The 22,121-nt window shown below is 39.3% G+C and overlaps 1 protein-coding gene and 1 long non-coding RNA gene across 5 annotated transcripts in view; one reads left to right on the plus strand and one right to left on the minus strand.

Annotated features, from left to right (window-relative positions):
* Positions 1-22,121, minus strand: part of MYO5A (myosin VA) — a 201,216-nt gene that overhangs the window by 31,672 nt on the left and 147,423 nt on the right. For 2 of the 4 annotated variants that reach the window (XM_082387991.1, XM_082387990.1), the window contains exons 25-30: positions 19,345-19,458; positions 12,633-12,776; positions 12,341-12,394; positions 9,980-10,207; positions 4,747-4,847; positions 981-1,061 (exon numbers count right to left, since the gene is read on the minus strand). In XM_082387991.1, the coding sequence (XP_082244117.1) occupies positions 981-1,061; positions 4,747-4,847; positions 9,980-10,207; positions 12,341-12,394; positions 12,633-12,776; positions 19,345-19,458 (722 nt within the window). The remainder of the gene's footprint in view (positions 1-980; positions 1,062-4,746; positions 4,848-9,979; positions 10,208-12,340; positions 12,395-12,632; positions 12,777-19,344; positions 19,459-22,121) is intronic. The other 2 variants (XM_082387993.1, XM_082387992.1) reach the window with 1 other exon arrangement.
* Positions 12,747-17,998, plus strand: LOC309626868. The gene is made up of 2 exons (XR_014243459.1): positions 12,747-12,865; positions 12,953-17,998. It is a non-coding gene; the product is annotated as an uncharacterized lncRNA (long non-coding RNA).

Raw genomic sequence — 22,121 nt, forward strand, 5'->3', positions numbered from 1 at the left:
AACAAAGCAGCTACTGCTTCTCTGAGCAAACATACAAGTCAGCTGTGCCGTGAGTAGTCTAGGGCAGGAGGATACTAGAGCAAACTGGCATCCTCCCTTCACCAGGCACCCCCATTTCTACATTCACCCCCTTTTCCAAAGCCAAGACAAAGTTATGGATAGGAATTAACTAACATGAAGAAAGAAAAGATGTTCTTTTATTTGAACCCCCTTGGTTATCAAATGCTGGGCAACACTTACTGATGCCATTGCAAGCAAACAGTTAACAGCAGACTGAAAATATTTTAATGATTATAAAATTTCAAAAGGACTTGAACCAATAACACCACAAAGTTAATGACAATGGTTTGTGATTAGAACAAAGCAGAATAAGTAGAAGCCCCTCGAACAAAGAGTCTGCTAAATATTTTTAAAAATTCATCACTAAAATGGCATTTTTAAGAGATTTTAAGACACAAATCTCACTAGAGGAGATGAGTGTCTGTGTTAGAAAGGTGTTGCTGTTTCAATTTCATTTGCTTTCCCCTAAACATATTTAACATGTTGAGTTAGGGTTATTATTTTGAACTGTAGCAATGCAGGAAACCCTCTTTGTTTGCGGTTTCACAAATCGGAATTTCACAGTAACCACACAGAACGCCGAATCGTGTACTTAACACTGCTGTTAGGCAGCATGATCATAATATATGAGAATGTAGACACATTGCCCAGGCACATATATTCTTTAAATTGATCATTATTCCAAACAAGAAACCACTAAGTAATAGGTATTAATCTCTCCTGCAGTAGTAGCTTGGGCTCCAGTTAGGAGGTTTGGATTTTCTTCCACTTTTAGTGAGATATTCACAAATTTTAGTGTCTGAAATTTACCCAGGAAGACAATTAATGAATAAGAAATACAGAAGTTAAAGTCGGGAGGCCACTGTTAGTAAGAAAAACAACAAATTAATAACATTCCATTTTGAGGAGACAAATATAACCTGTTGGCTTGTTTTAACCCTTCATAAACCAGCAACAGCTCTCCATCCTCATTCAACTCATGGCCATCCATAGCAGATGATCTTCCATGCAAAAGGAACAATAATGCAAAACACAAAGGGATGGTAATGAGATGATGGTGGTCAAGAGCAGCACGTGATAGTTCAATATTTTATTAAGTCAACAGGACTGTTTTTATTAATTACAGATGACTTTAAGATATTACCACAAAAATCATTTTTGGTTAATTTTTTTAAAAAATGGGTAACACGTAACATCACACGTAAATGTGTAGAAATTAAAACAAAATAATCAACATCTAGAGCTACTTTTCCTACAAAATAATAAATGACTGAAGAGGTGAGAAGGAGGTTCTGTTTTTAACATTTTATTCAGCTAGCAGAGTGATCTTTTTTTTTTTTAAACATCTTTATTGGAGTATAATTGCTTTACAATGGTGTGTTAGTTTCTGCTCTATAACAAAGTGAATCAGCTATACATATACATACATCCCCATATCTCCTCCCTCTTGCGTCTCCCTCCCATCCTCCCTATCCCACCCCTCTAGGTGGTCACAAAGCACCAAGCTGATCTCCCTGTGCCATGCAACTGCTTCCCACTTCAGCTAGCAGAGTGATCTTTTATGTCACATATTATGTTAGAGACTAACCAAAACAGTCATATACATATAGAATGAAAATTTCAGCTACTGTCTTCATGTGGCAATTTTCATAATTCATTTCAAAATGAAGTTTTAAGTCTTCTGGGTAGGAATTTGTTTTAGCTTAATAAAATCTGATTTTGTATTTTTAAAATTATTTTTAAAAATTCTTATAGGAGTAACTTATAAGCCAGTATAGGTCCAAAGTTCCCAGCTTTTATGACACAACTTTTAAAAGATTTTTTGTGTCAAAAATTAATTTTAAGACCTGGGGAAACTGCTTTTATATTAGAAGTGTGACACATTTTATTAGAAGTATGTAGAATTAACAAAACTGACAGAGTTGGCTATAGTTTTTTTTCTACTGAGGGTATAAAAATAATATTTTTGAGTGTTTGTCAAGTGTCAGACACCGTTCTACATCCTTCCACATGTATCATTTCATTTAGTTCTCCCAGTAACCCAATATATATCATTTGCCACACTGCAGAAGAAGACACTGAGGCTTAGACGTAAGATACCTGCAGGGGTTGCACAGTTGGCAAGTGGTGAAGGCCAGGGCTATCTGACTCCAGAGCCCAGGTTCTTACTCCTCCTACTAGACTTCTGTTTTGTTTGTTTGTTTGTTTGTTTATGGCTGCGTTGGGTCTTTGTTGCTGCGTGCAGGCTTTCCCTAGTTGCGGCGAGCAGGGGCTACTCTTTGTTGCGGTGCGCGGGCTTCTCATTGCGGTGGCCTCTCCCATTGCAGAGCACGGGCTCTTGGCGCGTGGGCTTCAGTTGTTGTGGCTCACAGGCTCTAGAGCACAGGCTCAGTAGTTGTGGCGCATGGGCTTAGTTGCTCCGCGGCATGTGGGGTCTTCCCGGACCAGGGCTCGAACCCGTGTCCCCTCCATTGGCAGGCGGATTCTTAACCACTGTGCCACCAGGGAAGCCCCTAGACTTCTGTTGTTGATACGATGTTTACATAAAACAAATTTCAGAGATTGCTCTTCTATTTTCCATCTACCATCTCTCCCTGAAGAGTTGATTTATTTGCATGGTTTCAACTGTATTATTACATGCTGATGACTTCAATATTTACATCTCAGCCTACATATCTCTCCTGTTCCAGATCTATATTTTCAACCACCTAATGAATTTCTCTCCTTGGATGTCTTCCTACCTCCTTAAATATTTGTAAATCTACTGATCATTTCCTGTACTTCCCCACACCCCAGACCCAGAATCACAAACTGGCATCACTATATCCAACCAAGTATCCACAGCAGACACTGCAGAGTTACCCTTCACGGTCCCCACCCCACACAGCCAGCAAACTGCAAGGCTACTCACCCCAACTTCTTATGTATCTTTCAAAGTGTCCCACTTCCTTCAATCCCAACTGTTGCCAACTAAGTCAAAGTCACTATAATCAGTCATTCAATTATGGTAATGACCTCTTAACTGGTCTTTATGCTTTCAATCTTGCTCCATTACAATCTATTCTCTAACATAAAAGCCAGGGCTAGCTTTCTAAAATTCCAATCTCATCATATCATTCTCCTACTTAAAATCTTTCAGCAGCTTCCCTGGTGGTGCAGTGGTTACGAATCTGCCTGCCAATGCAGGGGACACGCGTTCGAGCCCTGGTCCGGGAAGATCCCGCATGCCGCAGAGCAACTAAGCCCGCGAGCCACAACTACTGAAGCCTGCGCGCCTAGAGCCCGTGCTCTGAAACAAGAGAAGCCGCCGCAATGAGAAGCCTGTGCACGGCAACGAAGAGTAGCCCCCGCTCGCCATAACTAGAGAAAAGCCTGTGCGCAGCAACAAAGACCCAACGCAGCCAAAAATAAAAATAAATAAATTAGTTTTTTTACAAAAGTGACTTCCTTCCTGTCACTGGAGGGAAGTCCAAATTATCTTGGCTGTCTCCCCAACAGCCTATAAACTCTGTGAAAGGAAGGACTGTATTTATCTTGCTTACTGTTATATTCCCAGTGTGTGGCACAGGGCCTGGGATGAAGCAGGCATGCAATACATATCTGGTGACCGAATAGCTGAGTGGATGGATGAACAATGTAATATAGCTCTTTTTATACTAACACATTCTTAGCTATAAGATATGCTTACAACCTACATACATAAATTAAAATTTAAGTTTAACCAAATACTTTTATAAGCATTCTCCACTCTTGCCCATAAAAGAAGGTAATAAGTACCTTACATTTTGCATGGTAATATTCTTTAGTTTGTGAAGTATTTCTGTATACTAATCCTGACATTATGCATCAGGAGACCTAGATGTACACTGATAAATCTCTGTTATCATCACTGGCTGTGTTCTTTTAAGCATGTAGTCTTTTAAGTTCAGAGTTCAATAGCATGAAGGCTCTTTGGGAAGCAGGAATGGTAGGAAGCCTGAGGAATTCCAGAAATGAGCTGTGATACTCTAAGCTACAGGGAAAACTTTTGGGAAAGTTTGGTCATTTAGTGACTGCAAATCTGTACTCTCAGCCCACCCAAGGCTCTTAAGACTGAGCTAAACGCCATCTACAACTTCACTCATGAGTAAATGAGATGAAACCAGGGTTAGGATTTTCTCAGAACACCTTAGGAAGAAACGTGACAAAAACTTGGTCTCAAATATCAGGGTCCCATCCTAGAAGTCGTGGTACCCTTCTAGAACTACATGGCCAACACAGATGTGATTCCGCTACTTCATCACTTCTCTTCACACTAAATTTCAATTATTGAAAGCTGCAGCTGTCCCTACAAACTTTCACAATAACCATCCTGAATAACAAATGGAAGTGACTACCCTAGATAGTCCAAGCTATATAGTAAGCAACTGGTTTTCTTCTCAAGGCTAAGACCCTAAATATACAGAAATATATTCCCTTAATGTAAAGAACATTTTCCTTTCCATCTCTCATCAGTAATGCTACCTTATATTATTATAAATGAGATTTTAACTGGGAATATATTGGAAACCTTGGATCCCCTTTGAAGGTCAGCTGATGTCTAACAAAACAATGCATAAACACTTGGACTTACTGTATAAGAGGCTGGCTTGAAGCTTAAAGATCAATATGATTAAACCAAAGTGAATAAAAGAAAGATCAACTTACCTGTTTGTTTCTTTCAAACCGATATATGCTTGTGCTATTTCGCCTTTATCTTTCATTTTTTGTACATCTTCTAAAAGTATTGTGGAATCTGTCATTGTATTCTGAAGGGGGAAAAGACACATTTCCACATTAAGTGTTAACTCTAAAGCTTTGGACCTCATACAACATTTTTCTTTCCTCCAGAATAGGGGGTTTATGTGTTCCACAACACCTCTGCCCCGCCAGAGCGTCTGCCCTAGCCCCGGTACAACTACAGAGAGTGGGGCACAGGCAGTTAGGAGGAAGAGGCACCTCCAGTCCCTCTCCTGAGAATCCCTAACACTCGACTGCAAAGGTGGTGCGATTCTAGAGTAAATAAAATCACTGATGGGCCGCGTGTGTTTTACACTATGTGTGTGTACGTGTGTGTGTATATATATACACACACGTACACACACATAGTGTAAATATATATATATTCAGTGTCCTTGCCTGGTTATTATTCTAATGTTGTACATATACTTTAAAAAATATACATATAGATATAAACTATATACAGCATTAAAACAATAACAAGGCAAGAACACCAAGTATTCAATGCAATGTACGAAGCTGTTCTTTCTTCTACTTCCGGACCAGTTATAAGAAAACAAATGCCCTAATAAACACGAAAAGTTTGACATAAAGCTCATCTTTCCATTAACAACTCAGTACAAAAAAAGTGGTGCTCAGATCATGTGTTTCAGCAAAATTAAATGTTTTTTCCTCACATCTTTAGATATATATAAATGGGAAGGATTTAGCTCCTTGGAAATATCTACCATCTGCTGTTATTCAATTCTTTTTTTCCTCTGTTACAGTATAGCATGGTACATAAGCTTTGGAAATAAACATCTGGCAGGTCAGAATTACTAACAATTTTGCATAGAAAGGACTTTTCTGCTAACATTTTTACTTCCTTTTTTGTTTTTCCTTTTTGGTGTAACCTGTCTGACAACCAATGTAATTTCAAAATCTTGCTCCTACTCAGCCACTCTCTCTCTCTCCTAAACCAGGGCAAGAATAGACAATAAGAACAACTGCTCTATAGCCTCTAAAGAATAATACTCTTTAGAACCCAAGAGCCCATTCTATTTGTCTAAAGAGTATATGTCTGATCCTTTAGTCAACGTTTGCTCTAAAGCCAGATCTCACAGTGAAGTGGAGATTATAGAATACACTTCAAATATCATGATCTTAGAGACCAAGATAACTTTAATGTCAACTAGAGGCCTACAAATACTCGCTTTTGAATTCCAGTGTTTATAATAAAAAACATCCTTTTTTTAAAAAAAAATCCCACTCTTATCCTAATGCTGTCCTTTTGTGAGTTTATAAATGCACACTTAGAGAAGACCAAATATAATCTGATAAGAGCTATTAACAAGAGCTTATGTTTTACTGATTTAAAAAATCTTTCCCATAAACACCACATATAGCATTTTTACAAATATTCTAGCTATGTTTTATAAATATGTTAGTACATATTTCATAGAAAGTTTCTTTTTCTCTTTTATTGAAAGGCAGAAAATCTTTCTACTCTATAACGGGCCATACTCAGATTTTTAAGTTTTAAATAGTAACTCAGAGAACCAGTTTCTATGTTAAATAACGCTACGTGTATTCTTTGACATCTGAGGACCTACATGATCTGGTTTTTAACTTTTAGTAAATTAGGTAAGTAGATCTAACGAACTCATCCAAAGGAAAGATAGTAGAAAGTAGCCAGTCCTTCCCTTCTCCGGCCTATCATAGCTAAGAAGCAGTGGCTGGGCATGGGGTCAGACTTGGACTGCCAGCGCTAGGAAGTTCCTGACTCACTGCTCAAAGAGTCCCTGCCAAGACAGGACCAGAAGTTCTGAAAGGGTTGCGCCATGTAGGAAAATCCCACTCTTCCCAAGAAGGGTATGCTCAGCTCCGCTGGCTCCTCCTCACCCTTGGCCAACAAACCCACAGCTGGTAGAGATGAGAGCATGGGAGAGCTGGCACTTTGGAGTGTGCTCCGAGTTAAGGGCTTCCCTCCCCCGCTTGTGGACGGCCTGCCACAACTACCACTATGAGTCACAGAGCTGACTACGAATTCAAAAGTCATGGAGGCCTCTCTGCGATCCAGACTGGAGCCTATGACCTCCATTATTTTCCCACTGACTTCTCAAATAGCAGGGGGTCAAATAGGAAATTAATTCATAAATATCAAAACAGACTTGTTGGCCAGAAAATATCAACTGCAAAACTGGGGGATACTTGTAAAGATCAGGATTAAATAGAAGTGTTTACTAAAAATTTAAAAAATATATAATTACCTTGTCATCCTGAAAATCACAAGTCAGCAAGCACAAAAAAACAAATGGAGAAAACAACAAACCCTTAGTTCCATAAATAAATTCCATCTTGAGTCCTCATCAAAACAGATAAAAGCTAACTGTGAAAACAACCAAGTTTGTTTCTCCTAAAACTAACTCTGTATGTAAATTACTATCCATGGAACTGGCATGAAGCGGACATTAATATTTATTTATGTAATGGCAACTCTTAATTCTCAGGAACAGACTCTTGAAATTCCTTTTTGAGTTGTTTTGATTTTTCTAATTATAAAGTATTTGTGAGGGTATGAGAAAAATGAACCTCCTGTTAATGTATTATGGTAAGATTCTTATCCTAGGTCTGTGAGAGTTAACAGTAATGCCTCGGTAGGAGGTCATTCGTCCAAGTGAGGCTTCACTTGGACATTACTGCATTACTCCCGGAACACTTGTGGAGGGGGAGCACGTAAACTAGATGTGGCTGGCTGGGCTGGATCATCACCTGGCTCACGGGATATCACTTACCATTGCTTGCAAAGGAGTTGTGAAATGATGTGTCTCTTGACTAGAAACAGAGTGGGATAAACAGCCCTGGGTTTGAAAGGGCTTAGTCAGTGTCCTGGGCATTCCTCCTAAGAGAAAACAAGCTGATGCTATGTGTAGGCTTGGAGCCTGGAGAGCAGGGACCTTGGTTAGACAGGGCCAGCCCATTAGGCGTTGGAGGTAAGTTGTCATATGGAGTATGTGAGCTGGGTAGGTGAGAGTGTGTGGTACCAGAGCTATGTGCTCTTGTGAGCTGGATTGTTTTTATGCCCTTTGGTTCATTTTTCTTTTTCTTTCTATTGACTTTGACTAAAGTTTCTTGTTAGAATACTAGTTCATCACAGGGAACCAGAGAAAGGAATTCTAATTTTGGACTCTGTTCCAGCTAGCATGCAGAGGGAGGCTTGTTTCTTGAGGCCCAATCCCAGGTGTGAGTTGTTGTTATCAAATACAAATGTTATGTGCCAGGTTTGGTATCTTAACCACATGTAGAACTACCATTTCTTTTTTTTTTTCTTTTCTTTTCTTTTTTTTTTTTTTAGAATTTGGAGGCTTTCAACCTTCTTTTATTTTTATGTATTTATTTTTGGCTCTGTTGGGTCTTCGTTGCTGCACGCGGGCTTTCTCTAATTGCAGCGAGCAGGGACTACTCTTCATTGTGGTGCGCGGGCTTCTCATTGCGGTGGCTTCTCTTGTTGCGGAGCTCGGGCTCTAGGTGCGCAGGCTCAGTAGTTGTGGCGCACGGGATTAGTTGCTCCGCGGCATGTGGGGTCTTCCTGGGCCAGGGCTCGAACCCATGTCCCCTGCATAGGCAGGCGGATTCTTAACCACTGCACCACCAGGGAAGCCCCAGAACTACCATTTCTAAGAGAAGTGCTCTCAGATCTTTCAGGCATCCCACTCATTATATGTTATAGTCTTTTAAAAAGTGAATTATATTGACATACAATATCAGTTTCATTTGTACAACATAGTGACTTGATATTTTTATACATTATGAAATGATCACCAGGATAAGTTTAGTTACCATCTGTCACCATACAGAGTTATTACAATATCATTGACTACATTCCCTATGATGTACATTACAACCCTGTGACTTATTTATAACTGGAAGTTTGTAACTCTGAATCCCCTTTATCTACGTCACCCAACCCTCTAACCCCCTCCCTTCTGGCAAACACTAGTTTGTTCTATCTATGAGTCTGTTTCTGGTTTGTTTTTTAGATTTCACACATACTAAGTGAAATCATATGGTATGTGTCATTCTCTGTCTTATAGTCATTTTTTATGTAGCAGGTCATGCAGCTGGGATACTTGATTGCCTAATTCTTGGTAACACTTTGCTTCATGAACATGGGCAGGGACATAAACCAGGTTTTAAGATGATTATTCAGATTCCCCCTGATGTTAAATGACTAAAAGGTCCATTTCTCACCAACACATGGCAGTTGGATCTCAAGTTATCTGAGGTCAAGGAAGGAGTTCAGGGCTTCCCTGGTGGCGCAGTGGTTAAGAATCTGCCTGCCAATGCAGGGGACACGGGTTCGAGCCCTGGTCTGGGAAGATCCCACATGCCACGGAGCAACTAGGCCCGTGAGCCACAACTACTGAGCCTGCGCGTCTGGAGCCTGTGCTCCACAACAAGAGAGGCCGCGATAGTGAGAGGCCCGCGCACCGCGATGAACAGTGGCCCCCACTTGCTGCAACTAGAGAAAGCCCTCGCACAGAAACGAAGACCCAACACAGCCATAAATAAATAAATAATTAAAAAAAAAAAAAAAGGAAGGAGTTCAAAGGGCCATCTGTATGCTTCAGCCTGGGTCCCTTCTGTGGAATCACTAAACACAGCCCCTCCTAGCTGGGACAACTCCCACCATTAAACAGAACTTCTTGAAGTGAGCAGAAATCATCTCCATGTCACTTCTACTTACTGATCTCATTTCTAACCTTTTCATGTGTTATCTTTCCAGTTAAACAGGCTATTTTCAACAAATAATTTAAAATTGTATTTAATGCCTTCCCACAGCAAGACAACTTATGGATTTTTGTATTTAATAGAATTTTATGTTTGATCAAAATTTATCATGACCAGATTACTAAAAAACGATTAATTTTAAAAGCCCTTTGCTCATGAGTGAGCAGTGAAACTTTGAAGAACATTTGGGATATCATTTGCTTCTTGTTCACTCCAATTGGTATTTGCAACAGTTTTAAAACAACACTGCGATTTTTCCCCCAAAATGATGGTATCCTTAATTAGACTAAAAATGCTCTTAAATGTTTGCTTTGTTATAAATTGGAGGGAAAGGGTAGGAAGAAAGAGGCCAGTCCCCAAATACCCACCTGAGCCACTTGCTCATGCTTACCTTGGGTTGGATGGCCTCTTTCTGGCTCATCAGTTGAGACCTCAAGATGAGGACTTCCTCCTTACGGACATCGAGCTCCTCACTCACAGAGGTCAGCTGCTCCATGAGGACACGGTAGGCTGGTGCACCTGGAGCAGTCACCTCGGGGGCACTTTTCTCACTAAGGGCCTTGCGTAACTCATTGAGCTCATTTTTCAGTTTTTTGTTTTCTGATTCTAGTTCTTGACGCTGTATGAAGAGACAAAGAATAGTTCATCACTGTCATCCTCAACTTTACACTGGAACACTCATCTTTCCCTAAGACAGTAGAAGAATTCTGCTGGAAAAGATCGCCAGAGCTCCCCTAGTGAATGGCTCCCCTGGTTCTACTGGGAACTCTGCTCTGAAAATTAAGAAAGTCAATGTCAAGTGGAATTGAGCAAGGTGAATGGTAGTTTGCTTCATCAACCTAAATTCCAGAATCAAATTTATTCCAGGCCACCCAGGGTGTGTTCACAGGCCTGAAGAGAATGCTGAGTCCTAAGGGGTGAGTTTATCTCAGTACTAAGAAGCCCAGGTTTTCTTTATGGGTAAATACAAGCATAAATATGAAGGTCCAAATGGTCAGGTTATTGCCAATGAATGGTTCAGAGACCAGATCCCTGAAGTGTTGAGTAGTACCCTCTTATTTCTTTTGTAAAGGAGAGGGGAAAGACCACTGAAATTTTAGGCTTTTAACTTCTAATTTAAAAATTACATAGCATTTAAACTAGTAAAATTCTCTATAGTGTTTCAATAACAACAAACAATATATTTTTGAAACTTCTTTCCTGTGTGACATGCTTGTGAAGCTGCTGGCAGAAGCCTTGAGAAGCAGGAGGAGAGGATGGGCGACCTCTCCCGTCAGTCATCTAGATGGACATACACATCCTTCACCATCTCCATACTTTCACATACTACCAGCCATCCTCCCATCACCAGTTAGTGCTGCCCTTTGTAGGCTCTGCTCAAACAACGGCAGTGGAACCCAGAATAGAGATCTGACGCTAAACTCTATTCACTGACCCTAAAATACAAATGTCATAGGATACTGGTTGGGAAATAGTGAAGCAGACGGGCATTTAAAAGCACCATGCTGATTTATTTAGCACATGACATTAAGGCTTTATGATAGTGGAAGTGAAACACTTCCATACAAAGATAAAATATTTTACCATTTCTTCCAGAGAAGCAATCTTAAGTTTGTAGCACCATATTAGACCTTTCAACATGTTATAGTAAGACTATTTAAAGTCCTTTTTTTCCCCTAGTTTAAGAATTTATAACCCTTTCTTTCATGAATTAGTCCATTCTCATGTGAAAATGAATGCTCCTTCCTATCCCCAGTCTCCTACCAACTGGTAATCAGATTCGTATTGCTATTTCTGAAAACGTATGAATGTCTTTACTTCGACACCTAAGCTCTGAAGCCATGTTTCCCAAACTTTAATGTGCATCAGAATCACCCGGAGGACAGATGGCTTGGTGCCACCCCCATGGTTTCTGATTCAATAGGTTTGGTGTGAGGCCCATAAATTTGCATTTCCATCAAATTACCAGGTCATGTTGATGCAGATGGCCCAGGGACCACATTTCGAGAAACACTGAGCTAATACTTGGAAACTGTCTTTCTCTACAAACACATAGTTTCAGTGGGGTTTGATGGTTAGAGCATGGGGTTTGGAGCTAGAGATACCAATGTTCAAATTCCCTTCCTGTCAGTTTCTAGTGGGGTCATCTTAGGGAAGTTACTTATACTTCTTAGTGTCAATTGCTTCATCTATAAAATGGGAATTTAAATGCTTACTTGCAGGCTTGTTTTTAAAAATTAAGGCTGATGTGTAAAGTGCCTGTATTTTAAAATGATGAAGATAATGACAGCAGCCAACATTTGTTGGGTCCTTATGATGTGCTGGGCACTATTCTAAGCAGTTTACATGAATTACTTCATATAATCCTCATGACAGTCCTATAAGATACATATCATCATTACTCCCACTTTATAGATGAGAAAACCAAGGCACAGAAAGGAGGATTTGCACACAGCCATATAGTGGCAGATCTAGCATTTGAACCCAGGCAGTCTGTCACCTGGGTCCATGTCCTTTACTACCTTCTACAGCCTCAAATGGCAGCTACTGCTCCTGCTTCTGCTTAGACTGAACTCTAGCTTACATGAAAGAGAATTTTAAAAAGGGAATGACACAGGGCTACAACTAATGCCTGAATAAGCCTTAAGCTAGGGTCTCAGGTACCCTTAAGGATGTTCTCTGAGAGAAAGCAGCTCTGAGCAGGTCTCTTGCCACAAGATATTCAAAGTCTTGGGCTGAAACTTCCCATTACCTTGAGTGACTCATATTCCAGTTCTGCACCTCTAATTTGTGGTCTTTCTTCTTCCTAGGGAAACACACAAAGTTAAAAACTTTATAAGTAAGTAGTTATATTTTAATTGTCTCATTTTTACTCTTAGAATACTTCCTGACTCAGCAGAGAAGAGTGAGGAGAGTTAAGCCCTCACTACTTGAACCAAAATCTACTTGGTTAAAGTTAAAGTACTTCTGGGCTGAGTTGCCATTAAAGAGGAGACTGCAGAACTCGGTTTGCCGTGGCCCTAGGGTGGGAGAGCACTGCGCACCTTTGCCTTACTTCGGAGCACCTGCTCCTCCTTGTGGTCCAGCTCATCCTGCATCACCTGCTTCTCCTGCTCCAGCTCTGTGACCCGCTTCTGGAGCTTGAGGAACAACGACATGTCCAGAGGCACCTTCTTCTCGCTTGGCTCCTAAACCCCAGAAATCAGAAGATGGTCAAGATGGTTCGAAAGATGTACAAGCCAATGAGAAAATGATGAACAGCTCAATAGAGAAACAGGCAAACTTATAGGAGAATATAAATGGCCAGAGAATGATGAGAAACAAATGATGAAAGCCAATGATGAACAGCTCAATAGAGAAACAGGCAAACTTATAGGAGAAATATAAATGGCCAGAGAATATACAACTAACACATCCAACCAGCTAATAAATGGAGAAATGCAAATTAAACAACAGCGAGGTACCACTTTCCCCCTATCATACTGGCAAAGACTAATAAGATTAAAAAGGCCATGTGTTAGTAACAGTGTCTTATAAGATATTGGTGGAAGTTATAAGTAGGTCCTTTGGAAGGGCAAGTTAGCTGTATTTATTAAAATTTAAGTCTGTATATTCTTTAACATAGGACAAACATAGCAATATATGTTTAAGAATTAATCCTACACAAATACACAAGTACACAAAAATATATGGGGAAAGATGTTCACTGTAATATTTTTTGTAATTGCAAAAAACTAAAAAGAACTCAAATGTTGGTCAATAGGAGAGTTGCTTAAATAAATTATGGTATAGCCAAACTATGAAGTGTTTTATAGCTGTTAAAAATAATGAAGTAGATCTACACGAGTAGGTAAATATGTTCTAGATAAAAGTATTAAGTGAAATGAACAAGTTGCAGGATAGTATCTCATTTTTCTTAAAAAAAAAAAAAAACCCAATATACGTGACTTTTAAGTGTACCTAGCACATGGCATACAAATATCTAGAAGGCCATCCAGGTTATCTTAGAGAATGGGAGGTACTGTGGGAAAGTTTCATTTTCTACTTCACACATTTCTATATTTGAATTGTTTACAATGAGCATGTACTACTACTTTTGTAATTAGGAAAAATGATTTTTGAAAAGGTGAGATGCTAGCATAAATATACTGAGGTCAGAGAGAAAACTAAAAAACCCAAATATATACAGCCCTTAATAAACTGAAAGATAACCTAATAGCATTTAAAAACGTGTCAATTGGTTCTAAAACAGAGTCACAGGGAGAACTAGTAGGATAAATAAAGATACACTAACTAAAGCTAAGCAAAAGGAAATAATTAACCCCTAACCACCATCATAGAAATTCTGGAGGCTCCATAATTGTTTTAGTTTCTTTAGTTTAGGTTTGAATGTTTAATGAGGTAAGAAGAGAAAGAATTGTATCATTAGATTTAATGGAGAGGATAAAGAGCCTCTTTTTGTGAGAGAGAAAGAGAATGGTAACAACAACTTATTTATCTAATTAAATGATCGAAGTATAATTCTTAACTGATCAGCAGATCTTATATTTCCAATTGTCAATTTTTTAAAAAATATTTTTTCCTGATATAAAAGCAAAATAAGTTTAGGAAATAAGAAAAGTACAAAGAAGAGAACTGTAAGCATAATCTCATATCCAGAGAAAACCCACAATTTTTGTCCAGTCTTTTTTAAAATAAATTTAAATAACTGGAATAATACTTTCATTATAATTTTGTACTGTCTTTAAAACTTAGCATCGTATTACAATCGTTTTCCAAATTTATAATATGATACTTGAAAGCACAATTTTTAATGGCTGTATTGACATGTGTACCATCATTTGCTTAGCTATTATCTTACTGGTGACCACTGGGGTTATTTCTAATTTTTTTGCTATTGAAATATACTAAAATAAACATCCTAGTACATAAATATCTAAACATTAATGTTTTTAAGTCTATTAAATTGGTTAAGCCTGTTTATACTTCCATCAGCAACCACCAACTTGCCTGGAACAGCAATGACTGTTATCATTAAAAAAAAAAATTGGCTCAGCTGGTAGACCAATAGTGGTATTTCATTATTGTTTTAATTTATATTTCTTTGTCTTTTGATGAGGTTGAATAATTTTTATATTCATGAGCAATCTTTGATCTTTTGTGAATTCTTGGTAGTGCTAAGTTCAGTATTATTCCAGTTCTAAAACAACACCTAAGAAGAATCAACTAAACTAAGAAGTGGGGCATTTACAGGCTGTCAGGGTAGATAAATATCTACCAAAATATTTATCTACAAACTAGTTAGACCTGGTCTTTTTCTTTCTGTCCACTTTCTTTTAAAAAATAGATTTATTTATTTTTATTTATTCATTTTTGACTGTGTTGGGTCTTTGTTGCTGCGCATGGGGTTTCTCTAGTTGCAGTGAGCAGAGGCTACTGTTTGTTGTGGTGCATGGGCTTCTCATTGTGCTGGCTTCTCTTCTTGTGGAGCACAGGCTCTAGGTGCACAGGCTTCAGTAGTTGTGGCACAGGGCTCAGCAGTTGTGGCTCTTGGGCTCTAGAGCGCAGGCTCAGTAGTTGTGGCACACGGGCTCAGTGGCATGTGGAATCTTCCCGGACCAGGGATCGAACCCGTGTCCCCTGCATTGGCAGGCGGATTCTTTTTTTTTTTTTTAATAGCTACTTTATTTATTTATTTATTTATTTATGGCTGTGTTGGGTCTTCGGTTCGTGCGAGGGCTTTCTGTAGTTGCGGCAAGTGGGGGCCACTCTTCATCGCGGTGCGGGGACCGCTCTTCATCGTGGTACGCGGGCCTTTCACTATCGCGGCCCCTCCCGTTGCGGGGCACAGGCTCCAGACGCGCAGGCTCAGTAGTTGTGGCTCACGGGCCCAGCTGCTCCGTGGCATGTGGGATCTTCCCAGACCAGGGCTCGAACCCATGTCCCCTGCATTGGCAGGCAGATTCTCAACCACTGCGCCACCAGGGAAGCCCGGCAGGCGGATTCTTAATCACTGCGCCACCAGGGAAGTCCATCTGTCCACTTTTGCACTGCTCAGAGTAACAAAAAGTTTAGGTATATGACCTTCACCATAAAGTCTGTCCTGACTTAGTAGAACAGAGGTAACATCTTCCCTGAACATGAAATTACCACAGAATTTCATTCATACAAAAACTCATTTCTATACATCCCACAAATACTTATACTTTAGCTTATTTATAATGTAAACATTCTATCTTATGTATTTTAATGTTTGTTCCTCTATTAATCGTGTATGTATCCCTGAAAACTTTTAACTATTTAATCCTTTTTTCACACTATGATAGAAGCCTTCGTTCTATGAATGAATGTAATATTTCATCATTGTACCTATAGGTAGGAACATTTGACAACTGCAAAAATTGAGGCATAATGATTAGTAATTAAGAGAGCTCCAAGTGGTGCCCATTCTTATCCCTAATGACACGTATAATCAAAGAGATATTGTCCTCTCTATGCCACGTAAGCAAGAAGGAAGTTTGGGCCATCTGGCTTAGGGAAGTGTCTGGGGTTTTGTTTTGCTTTCTTTCCTTTGTTAGGACTTTGTCATGTAGGGCTTTTCCAAGAAAGTGAAGCTTTAAAACTAATCTAAAAAATAGCAACAGTCTCTCATTAGAGGAAAATCAGGAAGATAACAGAATTTGTTCACAAAATTACCATGACAGGCCTGGCAGTCATTCTGGAATTACTGCTGACACTAGCTGAGAAAGTCATGGTGACGCTTTCCCTGGATTTGACAGGTATGAGAAAGCTCGACAGCAGTAGCAGAACTGAGATAATTAGTTAATGGCTACTAAGAAAGGGGCATTACAGAGCGTGGAGAAGCAATGATTCCAAAAAAATAACCCCAAACCACGAAGATGCTGGAAGTGTGGGAGGGCTACAAGGCAAGTGGAGCTGGCAGGTGAGTTCTTCAGAGAAAAACAGCAATGGAGGTGTCATTGTGTCTTGTGAACAACCAATCACAGGTTTCTGATTTGTGACTAGAGAGCCATTAATCTTTTATTTTTACATCAAATTTTGCTATTATTACACGACTAAGGTCGGAATTCTTTGTTTCAAAACAATTTATCTGCTTTAATTTTTAAAAAATCAATTCATAAACAAGAGTGATCCCATTATTTTCCTGCCACTGGATTCTAAAAGAGCTACTTGGGAATATTACACATAGGAGTTGAAAGTTTTCCTTTAGTTTGAAAGGGGCAATTTGTAAACCTGGCCATTACAGAGGTAGTTGCAGGAAGAAATGCAAACCGGCAAGTCATAAGTAATTCGAAGTACAAAGTTACGTCCTGCACACTTTCCCTTCTGATAATCAATCTCTCTTTTTCTATTACTAGTTGTATAGATTTCCATCTTTCTGATCCTGGCCACACCCAGTCAGAATTGTAGGGTGGTCATTGGAAGCCTGTTTATTAGAGCAAAAACCTTTGTTTATTGAACACTTACTATATCAACACTGCTGCAAGTGTTTTATAAAAATTAACTCATTTAATCTTCAAAATATCACTATAAAGTAAGATAATAATAGCATTGCCACTTCACAGATGAGGAAACTGAAACACAGAGAGATTGAGGCTAAGGTTATGGACTCAGTCCCAAGGAGGAGAGTTACTGTAGTCTGTCCCATGGTAAAGACAGAACTAACCAAAGCCAGCCACATCTCAGATGCATGCACGTAGTCACAAGCAACAAGCATGACTAGTTCAGTCAACAGCCTTCCTCATTATTGAGAGAAGACTTCCAGTGTATGACCTACTGTTGGTGGTCAGTGCACATGACAGACACTAACAATGATCGAAGATCTGTAGGTGATTTCTGGAGCACAATTCACACTTCATTATTCAAAAAAGATGAAAAATGTACCAAATCCCACTCTAATCTATCTCTTAACTTGAGAAAAGACTTGACAGAAAACAAGTGAGAACAGAAACGAAAGGTTACCCCTCCCCTCAAATCTGTAAGAATCTGGAGAAAACTTGAAAAGAATAGAGACCCTGACAAAAACTGTTACTAGTAAAAATTAGGTAAAGCATATAAGAGTTTTGAGTTTAAAAATGTAATGCCCACTACTGGGCATATACCCAGAGAAAACCATAATTCAAAAAGACACATGCACTCCAAAGTTCATTGCAGCACTATTTACAATAGCCAGGTCATGGAATCAACCTAAATGCCCATCGACAGACGAATGAATAAAGAAGTTGTGGTACATATATACAATGGAATATTACTCAGCCATAAAAAGGAATGAAATCGGGTCATTTATAGAGACGTGGATGGACCTAGAGACTGTCATACAGAGTGAAGTAAGTCAGAAAGAGAAAAACAAATACTGTATATTAACGTATATATGTGGAATCTAGAAAAATGGTACAGATGAACCAGTTTGCAAGGCAGAAATAGAGACACAGATGTAGAGAACAAACGTATGGACACCAAGGGGGGGAAAGCAGGGGGGGAGTGGGGGATGAATTGGGAGATTGGGATTGACATATATACAGTAATATGTATAAAATGGATAACTAATAAGAACCTGCTGTATAAAAAAATAAATAAAATTCAAAAATTCAAAAATAAAAAACAAAAAACCACAAACCCCAAAGAACTGTGAGCAATAATGAATTGCTGTAGTTTGAAACCACTAAAGTCAGGGATGGTTTGCTGCACAACAATAGATAACTTGAACAACCTCCGTCCTGCTACATATAGGCCATACTGCTGTATCAATGTCCCCAGCCTAATGTTATCTGTAGACAGAAATGGGACTGGAGAACCGCAGTGTAGAACCCCTGAGTGCGAGGAGGTAGAGTGTGGAGCTCTGAACAGACAAGCCTCAGTTAGAATACTGGCTCTGCCACTTACAAGCTGTGACCTTGGGCCAGCAACTTAGCCCTCTCCTATGTATGAGTCCAATTATATGACACTTTTCTTTAAAAGGAACAGAATGAGATGGAGAAACTTTTCATCCCAAGTGGAACTAAGACAAGAAAGGAAAGAATTATTCAATTTTTTTCAGCTGTTCTGCCAGAAGCAGTCTATTTCTGACTTGGCCATTCTCTCAGAATATGATACAAAAATAGAAGAGTTGTGCCTGAATTACCCATTACAGAAACTAATGTCATATTTGAAGAAGATCTGAGAATTGGTTTGGGAACAATCTAACTTAAAGTCACTGTACTCTTGAAGCTACAGTAACATGTCATTTTGATTTCAAACCATGTAACACAAAACACTAAGGCAGATTTATAAGCTGTTTTTCATGCATTTTTTTGGGAGAGAATTACATTGGTACAAACTATCATCAAACAGGCAGCAATTTTGCTAAACTCTTGGGCATTGGTGTTTATAATATTCTAGGACAGAGGGCTTACTTTTCAAATAATTTACCTCAGTCTGAAATCAATTCATGACAGACAGGCTATGTTTTTTGCACATAGAACATGTTAAGGTGTAAAAGGGAATTACAGAAGGGAAAATCTGATCCTCAAAATTACATTAAAAATGAAAATTAAAATGTTTACTGACAAAAAATATATGCAATAAGTATGCATGCACACAGCTAATTAAGCACCTTTAAGTCACTTATGAAGAATAAACAGCATAAAACAAATGTTACGTTTATGGACAAATGGGGTCCTCTCTGCAAAGAAAATGTTCTCTGTTAGTAACAGAATGGGCATATCTTACTTTTACTGACAGGAGTCTAAAATGTACCTCTGTCCTCGATGGAATGTCTTCAGTTTCTGCAATTTCAGAGCTAAAGGTGCATTCGGACTCATTGCTGCTGTGGGTGGAGTCTGTTCTCCTGTGCCCAGGCTTAGGCACGTTCTGCAAGACAAATAAGCTGTTATAGTTAGCACAATGTAATTAAATAATTGAACTAGGCCTAGTTAAGACAGCATCCATCTTAACTTGGTTCTAATCCTCACTCACTGACTTAATGTTCTCATGTCCAAACGATCTGTTCCATGTCGTATTAACAAACTCTTACATGGGGGCTTCCCTGGTGGCGCAGTGGTTAAGAATCCGCCTGCCAACGCAGGGGACACAGGTTCGAGCCCTGGTCCAGGAAGATCCCACATGCCGCGGAGCAACTAAGCCCGTGCACCACAACTACTGAGCCCGTGTGCCTAGAGCCCGTGCTCCGCAACAAGAGAAGCCACCGCTCTCTGCAACTATAGAAGGCCCGCGTTCAGCAACTTCAGCAATGAAGACCCAACGCAGCCAAAAATAAATAAATAAAATAAATAAATTTATTAAAAAAAACCAAAACAAACTCTTACAAAAGGGTCACCTTCGGAACCCCTCAAAGAAAGAGAAAGATGCACCAGGAGGGCATGACAAGCACAGTCACAAAACCAAATACTCAAACAAAAATCATCTGTGATTACTGGCAGAGTCCGCTTTTTAAAGTGGTGAGTGGCTAGTCGCACTGGGTGAAGCATAGGTGTGATGCCTCAGCATCCAAGGACTGCAACTGACTTCCGTGTTGCAATCAAATAAAACCTACCAAAAAGTTCACAGGATATGTTTAATGATAGCATAATCATTTTACTGCACCGTATTTGGGCATAAATGGTAAAAAAAAAAAAAAAAAAAGTCGGGAGAGGGGGGTTTCCACTTAGGCGACTACAATTTCTGTTAGTTTCATGCCTGAAGCTGAATCTCTGGAGTCAGCAGTGGGAAGGATGAGTGTGCAGAAGAGGCAAGGAAGCTGCTCGAAGAATCCTGGGAAGATCCTTGGGTTATTAATTCAGGGAGTCCAGGTGACACTTTTACGGCATGTGGTACCTATGAACTAGTGTTCAGAAAGCTTGTGGGGAACAGAAAAGTTAAGCAATTGTAGTCCCTTCCTTTCTGTAGGAAAAGGGGTTAGAGAATGACTTGAAGGAAGAAGGAATAAAAAGGCTGGGTTTGGACCCCTCACTCCTAGGGTGCCCCCAGCAGAAGACATGGAAAGGTTCAGTGGCCTGGATTTTCTAGGGTTACAAATCCTGAGAGCTTCAGAAAGGCCTCCAAGAGCTTTGGGATCTGTCCAATTTCCTTTACTCCTTCCCAGGTGCAGGAAAAGAGCCAGAAGCCACAAAGAGCTTTTTGCCTCTTTCCTTCCAACATCCAGGCTTATAGCGAGCAGACCCACCTGTGCAACCACAGGGAAGCCAGCCCCCAGGGGCAGTTGAAAGCCCCTCAGCCCAGCCCAACCTGTATGTTCTATGTTCATTCGTGTAATTTTCTTTTTTTGTGTGTGTGATATCTTTGTCTGGTTTTGGTATCAGTGTGATGCTGGCCTCACAGAATGAGTTTGGAAACTGCTCCCTCTTCAATTTTTTGGAATAGTTTGAGAAGCATAGGTGTTAACTCTTCTTTAAATGTTTTTTTCTGGGAGTTTTTGACTGCTGATTCAATATCATTTCTGATATTTGATCTGTTCATATTTTCTATTTCTTCCTGATTCAGTATTGGAATATTGTATGTTCCTAGGAATTTGTCCATTTCTTCGAGGTTGTTCATTTTATTGGCATGTAATCATTTGTAGTAATCTCTTATGATACTGTGTATTTCTGTGGTGTTGCCTGTAACTGCTCCTCTTTCATTTCTGATTTTATCTATTTGGGCTCTCTCTTTTTGTCTTGATGAGTGTGGCTAATAGTTTATCAATTTTGCTTATTTTTTTCAAAAGACCAGCTCTCAGTTTTGTTCATCTTTTAAACTGATTTTTAGTCTCTATTTCATTTCCACTCTGATCTTTTTTTTTCTCCTTCTAATGTTGGGCTTTGTTTGTACTTTTTCTAGTTCCTTTAGGTGTAAGGTTAGATTGTTTATTTGAGATTTTTCTTGTTACCTGATGTAGCATGTATCGCCATTAAACTTCCCTCTTAGAACTGTTTTTGCTGCAGTCCATAGATTTTAATCATTTTGTTTCCGCTTTCATTTGTCTCCGGGTATTTTAAAAATTTCTTCTTTGGTTTCTTCAGTGACCTATTTGTTGTTTAGTAGTGTTTTGCTTAGCCTCTATGTGTTTGCTTTTTCAGTTTTTTTTCTTGTAGTTGATTTCTAGTCTCATAGCATTGTGGTGGAAAAAGATGCTTGATATGATTTCAATCTTCTGGATGATCTGTCCTTTGATATAAGTGGGGTGTTAAAGTCCCCTACTATTATTGTGTCACTGTCAATCTCCTCCTTTATGTTTGTTAATATTTGCTGTATGTATTCAGGTGCTCCTATGTTGGGTGAACATATGTTTACAACTGTTATATTTTCTTGTTGGATTGGTCCCTTTGTCATTATGTAATGTCCTTTTTTGTCTCTTGTTATAGTGTTTGTCTTAAAGTCTATTTTGTCTGACTATTGCTACCCCAGCTGTCTTTCCATTTCCATGGAATACATTTTTCCATCCCCTCACTCTTAGTCTGTGTGTCTTTAGAACTGAAGTCTCTCACAGGTGTGTGTGTGTGTGCGTGTGTGTGTATTTGTCTTGTCTATATTATCCA

This window comes from Balaenoptera borealis (assembly GCF_965194805.1).
Source record: "Balaenoptera borealis genome assembly, chromosome: 3".
Classification (NCBI taxonomy): domain Eukaryota; kingdom Metazoa; phylum Chordata; class Mammalia; order Artiodactyla; family Balaenopteridae; genus Balaenoptera; species Balaenoptera borealis.